Here is a 14,220-nt window from a genome sequence, read left to right on the forward strand (position 1 = left end):
TCGAAAAAAGATCTCATTGATGTGTATCCAACAGTAATAAAGGGCTCGCCTAAAATGACCGCTGAATCCGCTAATTAAAAGCGCTGCTCTCGTGCTGTATCCCGGCGCTGAACTCCCGCCTTTAATGAGCGTTGTGAGCCACGTGAGCTCACGTTTCTCCGGAATAAGCCGTGACAATGGCGTATTCAGTCGGTGGACTAAATAATTAAAAACATAGGAATAATTACAGTATAAAATTGTAATTATTGTTGGGCTGCAGGAAAACCTTTTGATTGTGAAAGACGACACGACGGGACCGGATCGGGTTTAGGTTTCCTTTTCTATCAATATTGCAGAGAGCCAAACTGACGGTCTTTCTCGCAGTCGGACTATGGTGCGTGTGCATTGCAGGGAAAACGAAGTCCAACATTCGTGATCATTTTCATATTCATCAGCATAATAATGATTGATAACATTTGAATAAGCCAAATTTATGAAGAGACGAATTATTGCCCATATGCTCAGTATAATGTTTTGCATGGCTATTTAATAGGCCTACATAGATATAGTTTCTTTTGACATTGTTTTTTAATAAAGAAACCATGGATGTTTAAGGTTGTGATATCTATTTTACGAGACAGAGGGTGTCAATCCCAAAACATCTGGTGCATAACTGTTTTGTCAGTTCATCTAGACCTAGGTAAACTATATATGCAGCTAGCTTATCCATAATGTAAATTCTAGGTGTCAATGGAAACATTTTGTATAGGCTAATTTATGCTAGGTTTAAAGGGCATAGATGTTCTACTTTAATGGTGTCTGCTTAGCAATAGTTGGCTGGAGGGCGTTTGTGGACGATATTAACTCCTATTTGATTGTGGTAATTGTTCACATTTTGGCCCGGACAGTTTGATTAATTACATTTTAATCAGTGTCCATTTAGGACAGACAGTGTTAGGAATATAGGCTATAGGCATTCAGGCTACATGTGCATTTTAAAATAACAAACAAATGGTAATTTTAGTAAGTCCTTATTACAATAAAAATCCAATTGGAAAAACGTATTTTTAAAATACAACAATTCAAACAAAACGTAAACCTCTGTCATTCAGACTGACCCAAATGTTGTTCAACCCGTGTATTTAGGCCTACGTGTGCAAATAGTTTAAATGTTGTTTTAAACTAAAAAGAAAAGTTTGCATGCCGTTCCTTGAACTTTATGCCCCGGCAAGCTATTGATACCTCAGCACAAGGCTTACTGGGGTTAACTGAGGGGCATTGATCAGGTTATGAATAGTTAATATGGTTTTACAGTATTGGGTTTCAACACTAACCTCAGCCTATTGCTCTAATATATCACTCTGTTTGTAGACGCAATCTGCTCGCACCGTGTCCTGTGTGCTCAACAAATTTCCTTCATTTACTGACAGTTTGGTTCGTGGGTGGTGGGTATTGAGAGAGGGGGAGGGGGGAGGGTGTGCAGCAGCATATGACAGTCCCGCCCGAGGCAAGTTATCCGCTCATCTAGGATTCGGTCCATTTTCAATGCAGAATCTAAGAATGCACAGTATGTGATTTAAAACGTGTCCAATTGTTTGACATTCGAACAAAAGCACACGAGCCTTAAAATTCATGGCGTCTTTACCAGAAGGGCTGGAATTGATTTGCGTGTCCACGAGAAGCAAAACAGATGGTCGTGTAACTTGATAAATGATACATTCAGCCATTTTGTTGCCTTCGATTTCATATTCAGTTTTGTCCGAAATGTGCTTGTTTGTTAATACCGGAAATAGTCTATAGGCCTTCATTGGCATTTGGTAGGGGCAGTTACTCTCCGATGAAGAGTTGTGATACGCAACAAAAATAAATCATAAAAACATTTCCAATTAGCATATGGGTATAATACACACTTGTACCTACATGTGTGAAATAGGACAAATAAATGCACCCATCAAATTATAATTATTTGTCTATTATTAAAATATCGTTGGTCATTAATTGTGTCAAAAGAGTGTTAATGCAATATATCTCCATCTATCTTTCTCTTAATTATTTTTTTCCCCACTTCTATGAAAGATCCACTGAGTAAAGTTTAAATGGATCAAGTAACAGCCTAGTGGCTGTTGTTCCTTCATTGTCCAGGAGATAATATAGTTAAAGAGAAGGAACGCTAAGTGGGTGTGCCTTGCCATCCATTAGTTTAGCGGTCACTTCTTCAGTGAGGAGCGTCGACTGCTGTCTTGAGGAGTGGCGAAGGCTCGAGGACTGCCATGCGGTCACTCTCTCGTGCGCCACTCAGCCGGTGAGAGTCGAAGAGGATGGAAGTCCGTTCACTGTACTGAGACAGAGACAGAAACACTACAGAGAGAGAGATAGATATTTGACTTGTCTGAACGCTTGGTCCAGCAACAGTATATTTAATCTCGGACTAGACCTCTGCTTGTGTCGGTGATTTTTGTTAAACTTTTTGATGAAAAGTTGTTTCCTAAGCCTAGGAGTACTGTGCTCTTTTCCAGAAAGAAAGGTAAGGATCTTACTATTTTCAATTCGTTGTCTTGTGTATTTTCTATTGAAATGTAATGTCTCATCACCAGTCACCACAGCTTCATATTTTACATGTTTTTCGTAAGTGTTACCTTTAATTTATATTCCAATTAATATATTATTTTCGGAAGACTTATAGAATATATATTTACAACCGTTGCGCAAAACAAAAAAAATGGGACGGATGTAAGATGTGAGGGAAATATTTGCCATTTGTAAAAGTCTATTTTAAGATTTTATTGTAGGTCTATAAGCCGTTGTACTAACGTTAATCTAGAGAGACAAGCATGCGATGTTTTAATTATATATATGTCTAGTCTTTTATTAACAGATCAAATACGTACAATTTAACCCGTGTAATTACCAAGAAAGCAGCTTAGCTGTTCTTTTCCTCTCTGGTAAGCGCATTGGCGCAGCTCAGAGTGTATTTTCCTTCTGCTCTTTTGCGTGTAAGGATCTTATGTAGTTCTTAAGTAATCACCCTCGCCTCTGAGCCGATTTAAAGACGACAGGAAAAGGTCCCGTCAATAAACAACTAACTGATCATGGATAGCCTTAGTTGGCATAGTCCTACAAAAAAATCCAATCCAATAGGTCATGTTAAAAAAAAATGCTTTCGGATGGTTTAGACACTTAATATTAATATACCTATACTAAACGTGCTCGTATAAAATTGAACGTTTATATTAAATTATTTATTAGGCTATTATTTATGTATTTATTTAGAACTGGGTCACCAAAAACGAATAACTAACTAATCCTTGACTTTTGTGAATAATGCTGGGTTGAAAATGTTTTTGATTGTTCTATAATAACACTAAGTATGTAATAATAATAATAATAATAATAATGCATAGTTATTAGTATATAATAACACTGATATTCTGCGTTACTTTTAAGACCTTGACCATGTTATTGTTAATATTGCACGAAATGTGCGTGCGTAGGCCTATTGGTAAGATTAATTACAAAGCTATTTCATGGACTTTATTTATTTATTTGTTGATTTGGAATGAATTGCAAACAATTTAGGGCTAGTGCATTTTTTTGACAGGCGTTATGCCAACTGTAGGCCTATATGGTAGTGCAATAGGCTACCCTAAAATTATTATTTTATTTTCAGACTTCCAGGAATGGAGTCGATACCCAATCAACAACCAGCGGGACGAGACTCCAGCTCTTCCCCCAGCTCCAAGCAGGACGTTCAGCCCTTCTCCAGCCCCATCTCCCTGAAGCCTAACCAAGTCAGCGAGACCGCGTTGTATGGAGTGCACATCGTGTCTTTGGTCATAGATGGCCAGGAAAGACTTTGCTTGGCGCAGATATCCAACACATTGCTAAAGAACTACAGTTACAACGAAATCCATAACCGACGCGTTGCTCTTGGAATCACCTGCGTCCAGTGCACGCCCGTCCAGCTCGAGATACTGAGGCGCGCTGGCGCCATGCCAATCTCCTCGCGGCGCTGCGGTATGATCACTAAGCGGGAGGCGGAGAGGCTATGTAAATCATTCCTCGGTGCTCACAACCCACCAAAGCTACCGGAAAATTTCGCTTTTGATGTCTCTCATGAATGCGCGTGGGGAAGCAGAGGTAGCTTCATACCTGCCAGGTATAACAGCTCGAGGGCCAAGTGCATTAAATGCACATATTGTAACATGTATTTTTCCCCGAATAAATTCATATTCCACTCCCATCGCACTCCCGAGTCCAAGTATACACAGCCAGACGCAGCAAACTTCAATTCGTGGAGGCGCCATCTCAAACTAACAGACAAAAGCTCGTCGGATGATGTTGCCCACGCGTGGGAGGATGTTAAAGCGATGTTCAACGGGGGAAGTCGTAAGAGGACGCTACCTATGAGTGGGTCATCCATGTCCTCTCCTTTGAAGTCACATTCCACCAGTAACCCAACCCAAAGAAGTTCCCCAGAGGTACCCCATAAAACGTTGCGCTGTGACGAAGACCGAGGTAGGCCTAACATCAGTCTGTCAAATGGCGTCCGGAACTACCCGGTTATCCCTGTGCCCAGTAAGAGCTTTGGGATGCTTCAAAAGATCCAGCCACCGCTCTTCCCCCACCCGTATGGATTCCCTGCGTTTGGACTGTGTCAAAAGAAGGACGACGGAGTGGGAGAGACAAATAAAACCAACGTGTCGGGTGTCTTTTGGCCAGGAGCAAAGGACAGTATCTATCCCTCTTTCCCGATGTTTTGGCCAACAGCAGGTGGCCTGCCGATGCCACCGTATCAACAGTCACCACCCAAACCACCCACAGAGCTCTTAAGTGTCAGACAGAGTGACCTCGAGTTATCGGATCAAAGTGACCGGTGCGCAAACACACCTAAGGATAGCTTTCAAGACAGCGAACGGTGCTCCAGCTCACAATCCACCCGGAACGACGAGGATAAATCCGGGGATGAGGCCCGGTCAACGGAAGGACTCCCCACAACTCCACGGAAGATAAATTACATCTCTGCGTTCAGACCTGTAGTGAAAGACGCCGAAAGCATTGCAAAGCTATACGGCAACAGGGACACGTACAGCGGTGTGCGCTCTGGTTACCTATCGCCAGATTTCGTGAGTGAAAGTTCTAGCTATAGGTCTATGTCCCCGGATGTGGATAGCGTGGACGACCCAGACGTTGACGTGGAGTCAAACAGGGCACACGAGGATGAAGAGTCAGTCCAACTGTCAGTGGAGGACCGTCAGAGTCCCCCGCCCCTCAACTCAGCCCATTCCGGGCCTGAAGATAGTCGAGAGCTGGGGACAAGTCCAGAACCACAACCGGAAGATCCCCACTCCGGGTCCTCTGATGACGAGAGGCAGGGTGGACAGGTGTCAGAGCGCCATGATACACCGGTGTACGAAGTAAGTGTGCCAAGGTCCATATGAGTGCTTTGATGTTCAATATATTTACGCACATGTTTGTAAATTAATTTAGGCATCAATCCACGGAGACTTATTTGGATCCCATATGAAAATGGGTGATGTTTGGTCTCGTAAGTGCATGGGCATAAAGTATGGTCATCATGCTATGTTTAATGTTCCAATGGCCATAGGCCTATGCCTTACAGGATGTTGATATGGCTGGCAGCTTTTAACAGTTTGAAGCCTAAACAGTAGGCTAATGTGATGTTTTTGCAAGGGATTTTTCATATTTTGGTCAAATGAAAAGAAAAAGAAGCCACTTATATGAACTATATCCAGGCCTTCTCGCATGGGGTTTTATTGTGCTGTTGAAAACCCGGACATTACAGAAGGCTGAGCCTAGACGTACACTGGCAGGTTGGAACAAATATGGAAATTATCTTTTGTTAAAATACATTTTGGCAATGACATTTACAAAAAAGACCATCGTCCCAATATTAAAGAGATTGAGAATGGAGTAGGCTTGTTTCAATAAGGTCGCTGAGTGGGAGCCTAGGTCTGTGTCTTGTCTTTTGTTCTAAAGATAATTGAAGTGGTTCTGTTTGGAGTGTTTACTGCGAGCCTTGTAGTGTGTTGGGAAAAGGTTAGGCCTGCGCCGGCCTCGTCCTAATGTCAGTCAAACTGCAATTTAGATAGGTGGACAACAATTTAATTACTTCCCTATAATTATAAATTGGAGATGTGTCACGTGGGTATATCCGTTCAAAGAATTGCTTGTGAAATTAAGAGAATTATAGATAATTGCAGTTGTATGGACTATAATGGCTTTGGTTAATTTTGCAGGTGTACACACATGAAAAGGATGGACACATGCCTCTGAACGGTCCATCTACGTTTGGATCAAAACATAGCAGCCCATTGCGATCGAACGGTAGGCCTATTATCTTGCATAGTACATATTCATGGTATAGTTTCTGTATGCAAATAGGCACGTCGCTTATTACTGTCTGTCTTTATCAGGTGTACTCCATGTTTCCGACCCACATAAACAACGTTCTCCTACAAGAGAGGACGTTCCACAGAGAGCCTATCAGGACCAAGCAAAGGAAAGCCCACCATGTGAGTCTCTCTCTTTCTCTGTGTGTGTGTGTGTGTGTAAAAGTTTAGTCGTCCTCCCATGGTAATATAGCCTATTGTATTATATTTTATGTAACGAAATTGTTAGCCAAAGGTTTCTCACTTCTTACTGCTCCAAATTTGATCATTTATAACAGAAAATTGAGTAAATTAGATTAATTAATGAGCTGATGCCATCTTTAATATTTCTCTTGCAGGCGATGGGGCATTACGTCAGCATGACGTCAGTAGGGTCCACGAAAAAGATATCGAAAACATGGCTAAAGGTAATCATTTGATTTTTATCAATGATCATTGACATTTGTTTATATTGATTAGTCTCGTGCAAAATGACCAACAAGTAGGCCTAGCCTAGCCTCGTTTCAAGTCATTAGATCTCATCTTAAATTGAACAAAGCAAGGTGGAAATCACTAAACATAATAGGCTAATTTTTTTCTGGGAATAATTATTTAAAAAAAAAATCATACTTAGCATTGAATTAACAGAGTTATATTTTAAACATAACGAACACGTGTGAACGCGGCTCTATTTGTATCTCTACTTCCTCAAAGCCTACTATTTCAACATTCGAAAAAAAACCTCGTGTTGTTAATTATAAGACTTTTTATGGACCATGAGAACCATGTTCCATGTTGGTCTTGTGTAGGCTACGACGTGTGGAATCACCAGTCTAATATGCTAGACTGGTGAGGTTTTCCCTTCCCTATCTAGGTCCTGCACTAACAACATAATACCTATTATGATCTGTCTAATAATCTTATTTTTTTAAATCGCTTTATAAAAAAAATGTTATGCCTACAGCTTAACACAAGTTTGCACGGTCACGTTTGAATTGTTTTCCATTCGTTAACCTCCTCTAATGTTAAATTATGAGAAACGGAATTGTTCTACTTATTGTAACACGAAATCGTTTTTACACTATTAATATTTTAACGAGCCCAGCCGTTAAGCTGCGGCGCTCGAGCCTCTAACCCCGAGGCGATGGAGCTAATTATTTAGCAATACCATGCTTGGAGACACAGTGAGGCTAAACGACTGTTAGCGTTCCAACCATAGGCCTTCTGATAATAGTTATTACGATACTATAGGGAAATAAACCACGGGAAACATTGTAGTTGTTTTTACCCACAGGCCTGTATTGTATTAGGCCTATAAAGGCCTGTAATCAAAATCAAATGCTTTAATTGTTGAACAGGCTAAGATAGGTCTGCAATATATAGGGTTAGTATGTTGAAAGCCACATTTGGAATTTACTGCTTTGTCTATTGCCTTTTTACAACGACGATTATGATAATGGTGATGACCACTTCGTTTTGCAGAGGAACTTCAGAAACAGCTTGTCGAACAAGTGGAGCTCAGAAAAAAGTTGGAACGCGAATTTCAAAGTTTAAAAGGTAGGACGCTTTATTGTCCTACTGCTTAAACATACACAGAGTCGAGGTGCAGCTGAAATATTTACACGAGGGGAAACAGGCGCAACTCGATCTCTTAAAGTAAAAAAAAAAAAAAATGTAACTTTATTTTTTAAGAGTTAAAGTCATTCACGTTTCCACCATCTTGGTCTGTTTCAGAATGAGTTTAAACATAAAGAGACATACAGCGAACATTGACTACAACGATGCAAACATTAGTGGACAGCGGCATGGTGCTGAAATGGAAGTAAATTATTGTTGAGCTTCAAAAGCGAGAGCTGCTCCTGTTTCCCACACATTGAGGTCTTTATTTTAATGTAGTCATATGTCATAATGCTGAGAACCCATTAGGCTTAAATTCTATTATTTGGACTTGCGCACTGTGTTAATAGTAGCCGTCTGCTTGCTCACTATGCAGATAATTTTCAGGACCAAATGAAGAGGGAACTGTCCTACAGAGAAGAGATGGTCCAACAACTTCATATTGTCCGAGGTGAGTCTCCAGGAAAAATGATCGGAATATGCTAAATGGTCAGTGTTTTAATAAATGAAATAATATGTCCCGACTTAAATTGAATGAAATGACCCATATCGTTATAGCATTTATGTTCTAAAGTATGAAAACGTGCATGTACAAGAACAGTCATATTGACTTTGTTGCTTCCTTGTACCACACAAGAATGAAGAGGGGAAAGTGACACTTGCATAAATTCGGTCATTATAGAATTAGGCTGCGTGTCCACAATCTACAAATAATAGCTTATCATTCCTGTCAAATAGTCAAAAAAAAATTCGCAATTTGACTGGAAATTGTCGAATGAACTGCAATAATATCAAACCATAGAGAGATTGATTTCGCTGTTTTGTTTGTAAATGTTATTTTCTCCTAAATCACGCACTGGAAAATGTAAAAGGCAGACCATTACGTATCGTCGTATCAGTTACATACAGTAGACGACAACAGCTGATGCCGCCCTTTCACGGATAGACTAGTTCTAGAGTTACTGGAACGCGGTAGTGTAAATACACACTTCAACTACACTAAGAGGTCACTCAAAATACCCGAGGGTGAACAACATAAATTACAGTCATCCATTTCAAAGTTTACAAACCACCGCTTTGTAGCTCAATTATTGCGTTTTATTTTCTTGTTATTAATGTGTTGTTTGCTTAGACACTTTGTGCAGCGAGTTGGATCAAGAAAGAAAGGCGCGTTATGCAATACAACAGAAGCTAAAAGGTAATTTATATGGTCCAAAAACAGAACATGTATCCTGTTTCAGTCCATTTGTGAATGAATTCAATGGCGAGCTGGGCAAGAGCATGGCCTTCTAATGGACTTTGATAATGACTAGTAGTAATTGTCAAATTACAACCGTACCTATGCAAGTGCTACTTTTTATTCTTCGCTAGCATGTGTGTCCTTGTGATATGCTAATTCCTAGCGCATTTGATATTGAGCAGAACTACTGTGACGTGTAGACTGAACTTAGAGGACAGAACGCCTAGAGAACACAGTGTGGATAGAAAAATAACAAAGACATTTCATCTGCCCAGTGTTTGAAGTGACACATCCCCTTTCTCCCTAGAAGCTCATGACGCCCTGCACCATTTCTCTTGCAAGATGCTGACCCCTCGCCACTGTACTGGAGCCTGTACTTTCAAACCCCCTCTGCTGCCTCCATAATAGACCACAAGACCCCCCCCCTGACTCCAGTACAGCTCACTGCAGCCAAAAAGAGAGACACCCACCTCAAGTAGTCACAGTCTCTCCGTAACTTCATGACCTTTGCCCTCCCCACCAGTCATCCAACGATTCACAACTTGTGTACACACTCCAGCGCTATTTATTTAACGCAGAAGAAGTGGCTATGGAGGTCAGGAGAACAAGACCTTCCATTGAAAAGAACTCTTGAAGATACACCAAACGACTGGTCCATTGTATGTGTTGTATTTATAGACAGTTATCAAGCTGTAAAGAGCTCTTGATATGGACTCACCAAGTCCCTTTGAATCATAATCCATTGCTCTTCATATATCCCATATATATATATATATATATGTGGAGATGTGCAATGAGTTGTATAATGTGATATTTCATAAGTAACACGAATCCTAGCATTCTTGGGTTGTTTTACCACATTATGTATGTGTTTTTACATATATTTATTTGTGTTTAAGTTTAGTCGTTAATCTGTTCTGTCCATCTGAAACATTAAACAATGTATATTATTGATGTAAAGCACTTTAAAAAAATGTCAACATTACTACTGATCTGGACCTCACTGTACTAAGAAATAAAGTAAACTCTGTTAGGCATCTAATGTATAGAATACACTTCCTTCTAATGCAGCGTTTCCCAGATGCTGGACCAGGGGGATCCAAAGATGATGCACCTTTCTAGGTTTTTGTCCTAGCCCTAACACACCTGATTCAAATCAAAGGCTTGGTGATGAATTGTTGATTAGTTGACTCAAGTGTGTGAGTGTTAGGACAAAAACACCGCGTTGGGTCACCGGAACCGGAAAGGGAAACGCTGTTCTAATGGCGCCAACATTTATTCTAGCACTTATTTCGAAGTAACCAATGACCTTTCAACCTTGAACTAATTAAAAAGGTTCCGTTTGCCTAAAATGTCACACAACATATTAGTCTTTTACAGTGTATAGAATGTTCATTCAGTCTCAACTATGATTGTTTTTAATCATACATAGATACCATGTACAGTATATTCATTATAAAAGGTATATTTCTTCCGTATGATTTGAGCATTCGGTTACAAGACACACCCAGCTTCTGTTGTACTTAAAGGGTTTGAAGGGTTTGTAAATAAAGGGTTTGAATCATCGTCAGAATCCTACCATACATTAAATAAACCACAGGCACAGAAACCAAACCTATTTGTTGTGTATTTAATTATGTCTTGTAGGCTTTATTTTCTCATGTCAATCCTTTGTGCATGGCAAGAGTTATGAGTGGGGATGAGAATAAAGGAAACCAAGACGCCACGTAAAGAGACTTGAAACGGCCATTTGTGACTGAATTCCATGTTGTGCAGTTGATTTCTGTAACCAATCTTTTTTTAAAATCAATTCCAAGCCAGTTGTTCATTTTTTTCCACGATATACGACCTTTAAAAAGTGTTGTTGTGACCCCATTAAGGGCCAATAAGACTCATGTATGTATTATATCAGAAATTAATGTAAAATACGATTAAAAAGTGAATCCTGTTTTTGCCTTGTCTCCCGAATGTCTCTTAATAGGAACGATACTGACACCTGCTGGAACCTTTAAGGAATAACAACCTGATTTAAAATAAATTTAGCATTTTTTTATTTTTTTTATTTCACCTTTATTTAACCAGGTAGGCTAGTTGAGAACAAGTTCTCATTTGCAACTGCGACCTGGCCAAGATAAAGCATAGCAGTGTGAACAGACAACACAGAGTTACACATTGAGTAAACAATAAACAAGTCAATAACACAGTAGAAAAAAAGGGTCTATATACATTGTGTGCAAAAGGCATGAGGAGGTAGGCAAATAATTAAAATTTTGCAGATTAACACTGAAGTGATAAATGATCAGATGGTCATGTACAGGTAGAGATATTGATGTGCAAAAGAGCAGAAAAGTAAATAAATAAAAACAGTATGGAGATGAGGTAGGTATAATTGGGTGGGCTATTTACCAATAAGACTATGTACAGCTGCAGCGATCGGTTAGCTGCTCAGATAGCAGATGTTTGAAGTTGGTGAGGGAGATAAAAGTCTCCAACTTCAGCGATTTCTGCAATTCGTTCCAGTCACAGGCAGCAGAAAACTGGAACGAAAGGCGGCCAAATGAGGTGTTGGCTTTAGGGATGATCAGTGAGATACACCTGCTGGAGCGCGTGCTACGGGTGGGTGTTGCCATCGTGACCAGTGAACTGAGATAAGGCGGAGCTTTACCTAGCATGGACTTGTAGATGACCTGGAACCAGTGGGTCTGGCGATGAATATGTAGCGAGGGCCAGCCGACTAGAGCATACAAGTCGCAGTGGTGGGTGGTATAAGGTGCTTTAGTGACAAAACGGATGGCACTGTGATAAACTGCATCCAGTTTGCTGAGTAGAGTGTTGGAAGCTATTTTGTAGATGATGTCGCCGAAGTCGAGGATCGGTAAGATAGTCAGTTTTACTAGGGTAAGTTTGGCGGCATGAGTGAAGGAGGCTTTGTTGCGGAATAGAAAGCCGATTCTGGATTTGATTTTTTCGATTGGAGATGTTTGATATGAGTCTGGAAGGAGAGTTTACAGTCAAGCCAGACACCTAGGTACTTATAGATGTCCACATATTCAAGGTCGGAACCATCCAGGGTGGTGATACTAGTCAGGCGTGCAGGTGCAGGCAGCGAACGGTTGAAAAGCATACATTTGGTTTTACTAGCGTTTAAGAGCAGTTGGAGGCCACGGAAGGAGTGTTGTATGGCATTGAAGCTCGTTTGGAGGTTAGATAGCACAGTGTCCAAGGACGGGCCGGAAGTATATAGAATGGTGTCGTCTGCGTAGAGGTGGATCAGGGAATCGCCTGCAGCAAGAGCAACATCATTGATATATACAGAGAAAAGAGTCGGCCCGAGAATTGAACCCTGTGGCACCCCCATAGAGACTGCCAGAGGACCGGACAGCATGCCCTCCGATTTGACACACTGCACTCTGTCTGCAAAGTAGTTGGTGAACCAGGCAAGGCAGTCATCAGAGAAACCAAGGCTACTGAGTCTGCCGATAAGAATATGGTGATTGACAGAGTTGAAAGCCTTGGCAAGGTCGATGAAGACTGCTGCACAGTACTGTCTTTTATCGATGGCCGTTATGATATCGTTTAGTACCTTGAGCGTGGCTGAGGTGCACCCGTGACCGGCTCGGAAACCAGATTGCAGAGCGGAGAAGGTACGGTGTGATTCGAGATGGTCAGTGACCTGTTTGTTGACTTGCCTTTCGAAGACCTTAGATAGGCAGGGCAGGATGGATATAGGTCTGTAACAGTTTGGGTCCAGGGTGTCACCCCTTTGAAGAGGGGGATGACAGCGGCAGCTTTCCAATCCTTGGGGATCTCAGACGATATGAAAGAGAGGTTGAACAGGCTGGTAATAGGGGTTGCGACAATGGCGGAGGATAGTTTCAGAAATAGAGGGTCCAGCTTGTCAAGCCCAGCTGATTTGTACGGGTCCAGGTTTTGCAGCTCTTTCAGAACATCTGCTATCTGGATTTGGGTAAAGGAGAACCTGGAGAGGCTTGAGCGAGTAGCTGCGAGGGGGGCGGATCTGTTGGCCGAGGTTGGAGAAGCCAGGCAGAAGGCATGGCCAGCCGTTGAGAAATGCTTGTTGAAGTTTTTGATAATCATGGATTTATCGGTGGTGACCGTGTTACCTAGCCTCAGTGCAGTGGGCAGCTGGGAGGAGGTGCTCTTGTTCTCCATGGACTTCACAGTGTCCCAGAACTTTTGGAGTTGGAGCAACAGAATGCAAATTTCTGCCTGAAGAAACTGGCCTTAGCTTTCCTGACTGACTGAGTGTATTGGTTCCTGACTTCCCTGAACAGTTGCATATCACGGGGACAATTCGATGCTATTGCAGTCCGCCACAGGATGTTTTTGTGCTGGTCGAGGGCAGTCAGGTCTGGAGTGAACCAAGGGCTATATCTGTTCTTAGTTCTGCATTTTTTTGAACAGAGCATGCTTATCTAAAATGGTGAGGAAGTTAGTTACTTTTAAAGAATGACCAGGCATCCTCAACTGACGGGATGAGGTCAATGTCCTTCCAGGATACCCGGGCCAGGTCGATTAGAAAGGCCTGCTTACAGAAGTGTTTTAGGGAGAGTTTGACAGTGATGAGGGGTGGTCGTTTGACTGCGGCTCCGTAGCGGATACAGCATCCAGGTTGTTTAATTTTTATTTTATTTTTTTCATATCAAACGACTCATTCCATACATGGGCTGTCTCAGAAGTCCAGTCAAGTTATGTTCGACATTCTGTCAGGGGAATAGCCCTGTTTAATAGTGAAATCTAATTATTCTGATGTGAAGCCTAATAGCTATTGATTAAATGCTCTTTAGATGGCCCTCTGTCCCTAGGCACAAGAGAGTAACAGAGATGCTCGCATAATGGCAGTGATGCATGTTGAATATTAATCTTTTTTGACAGTAATTGCTCCCCACGTGAAGGCACCTTTTCATTTGAATACTAACCACTCGTGTGTGTGTGTATTGTAACATGTTTACACAAGGTATACTGAAGAAGTTG

At 41.3% G+C, this 14,220-nt stretch overlaps 1 protein-coding gene across 3 annotated transcripts; it reads left to right on the forward strand.

Moving 5' to 3' along the window:
• Positions 1–2,244: 2,244 nt before the first annotated feature.
• Positions 2,245–11,053, forward strand: LOC135553490 (SKI family transcriptional corepressor 1 homolog-B-like). Of its 3 annotated transcripts, none has more exons than XM_064985593.1 (9): positions 2,245–2,503; positions 3,647–5,393; positions 6,237–6,324; positions 6,414–6,512; positions 6,728–6,796; positions 7,851–7,925; positions 8,362–8,436; positions 9,118–9,183; positions 9,533–11,053. In XM_064985593.1, exons 2-9 carry the CDS (start codon positions 3,657–3,659, stop codon positions 9,628–9,630), a joined length of 2,307 nt encoding a protein of 768 aa, XP_064841665.1. In that variant the 5' UTR covers positions 2,245–2,503; positions 3,647–3,656; the 3' UTR covers positions 9,631–11,053. The 3 variants fall into 3 exon arrangements, with proteins under 3 accessions (XP_064841665.1, XP_064841669.1, XP_064841671.1); XM_064985597.1 differs by having other exon boundaries at positions 9,536–11,053; XM_064985599.1 differs by lacking the exon at positions 9,118–9,183.
• Positions 11,054–14,220: the final 3,167 nt, after the last annotated feature.

This window comes from Oncorhynchus masou, chromosome 2, assembly GCF_036934945.1.
Source record: "Oncorhynchus masou masou isolate Uvic2021 chromosome 2, UVic_Omas_1.1, whole genome shotgun sequence".
Taxonomy (NCBI): domain Eukaryota; kingdom Metazoa; phylum Chordata; class Actinopteri; order Salmoniformes; family Salmonidae; genus Oncorhynchus; species Oncorhynchus masou.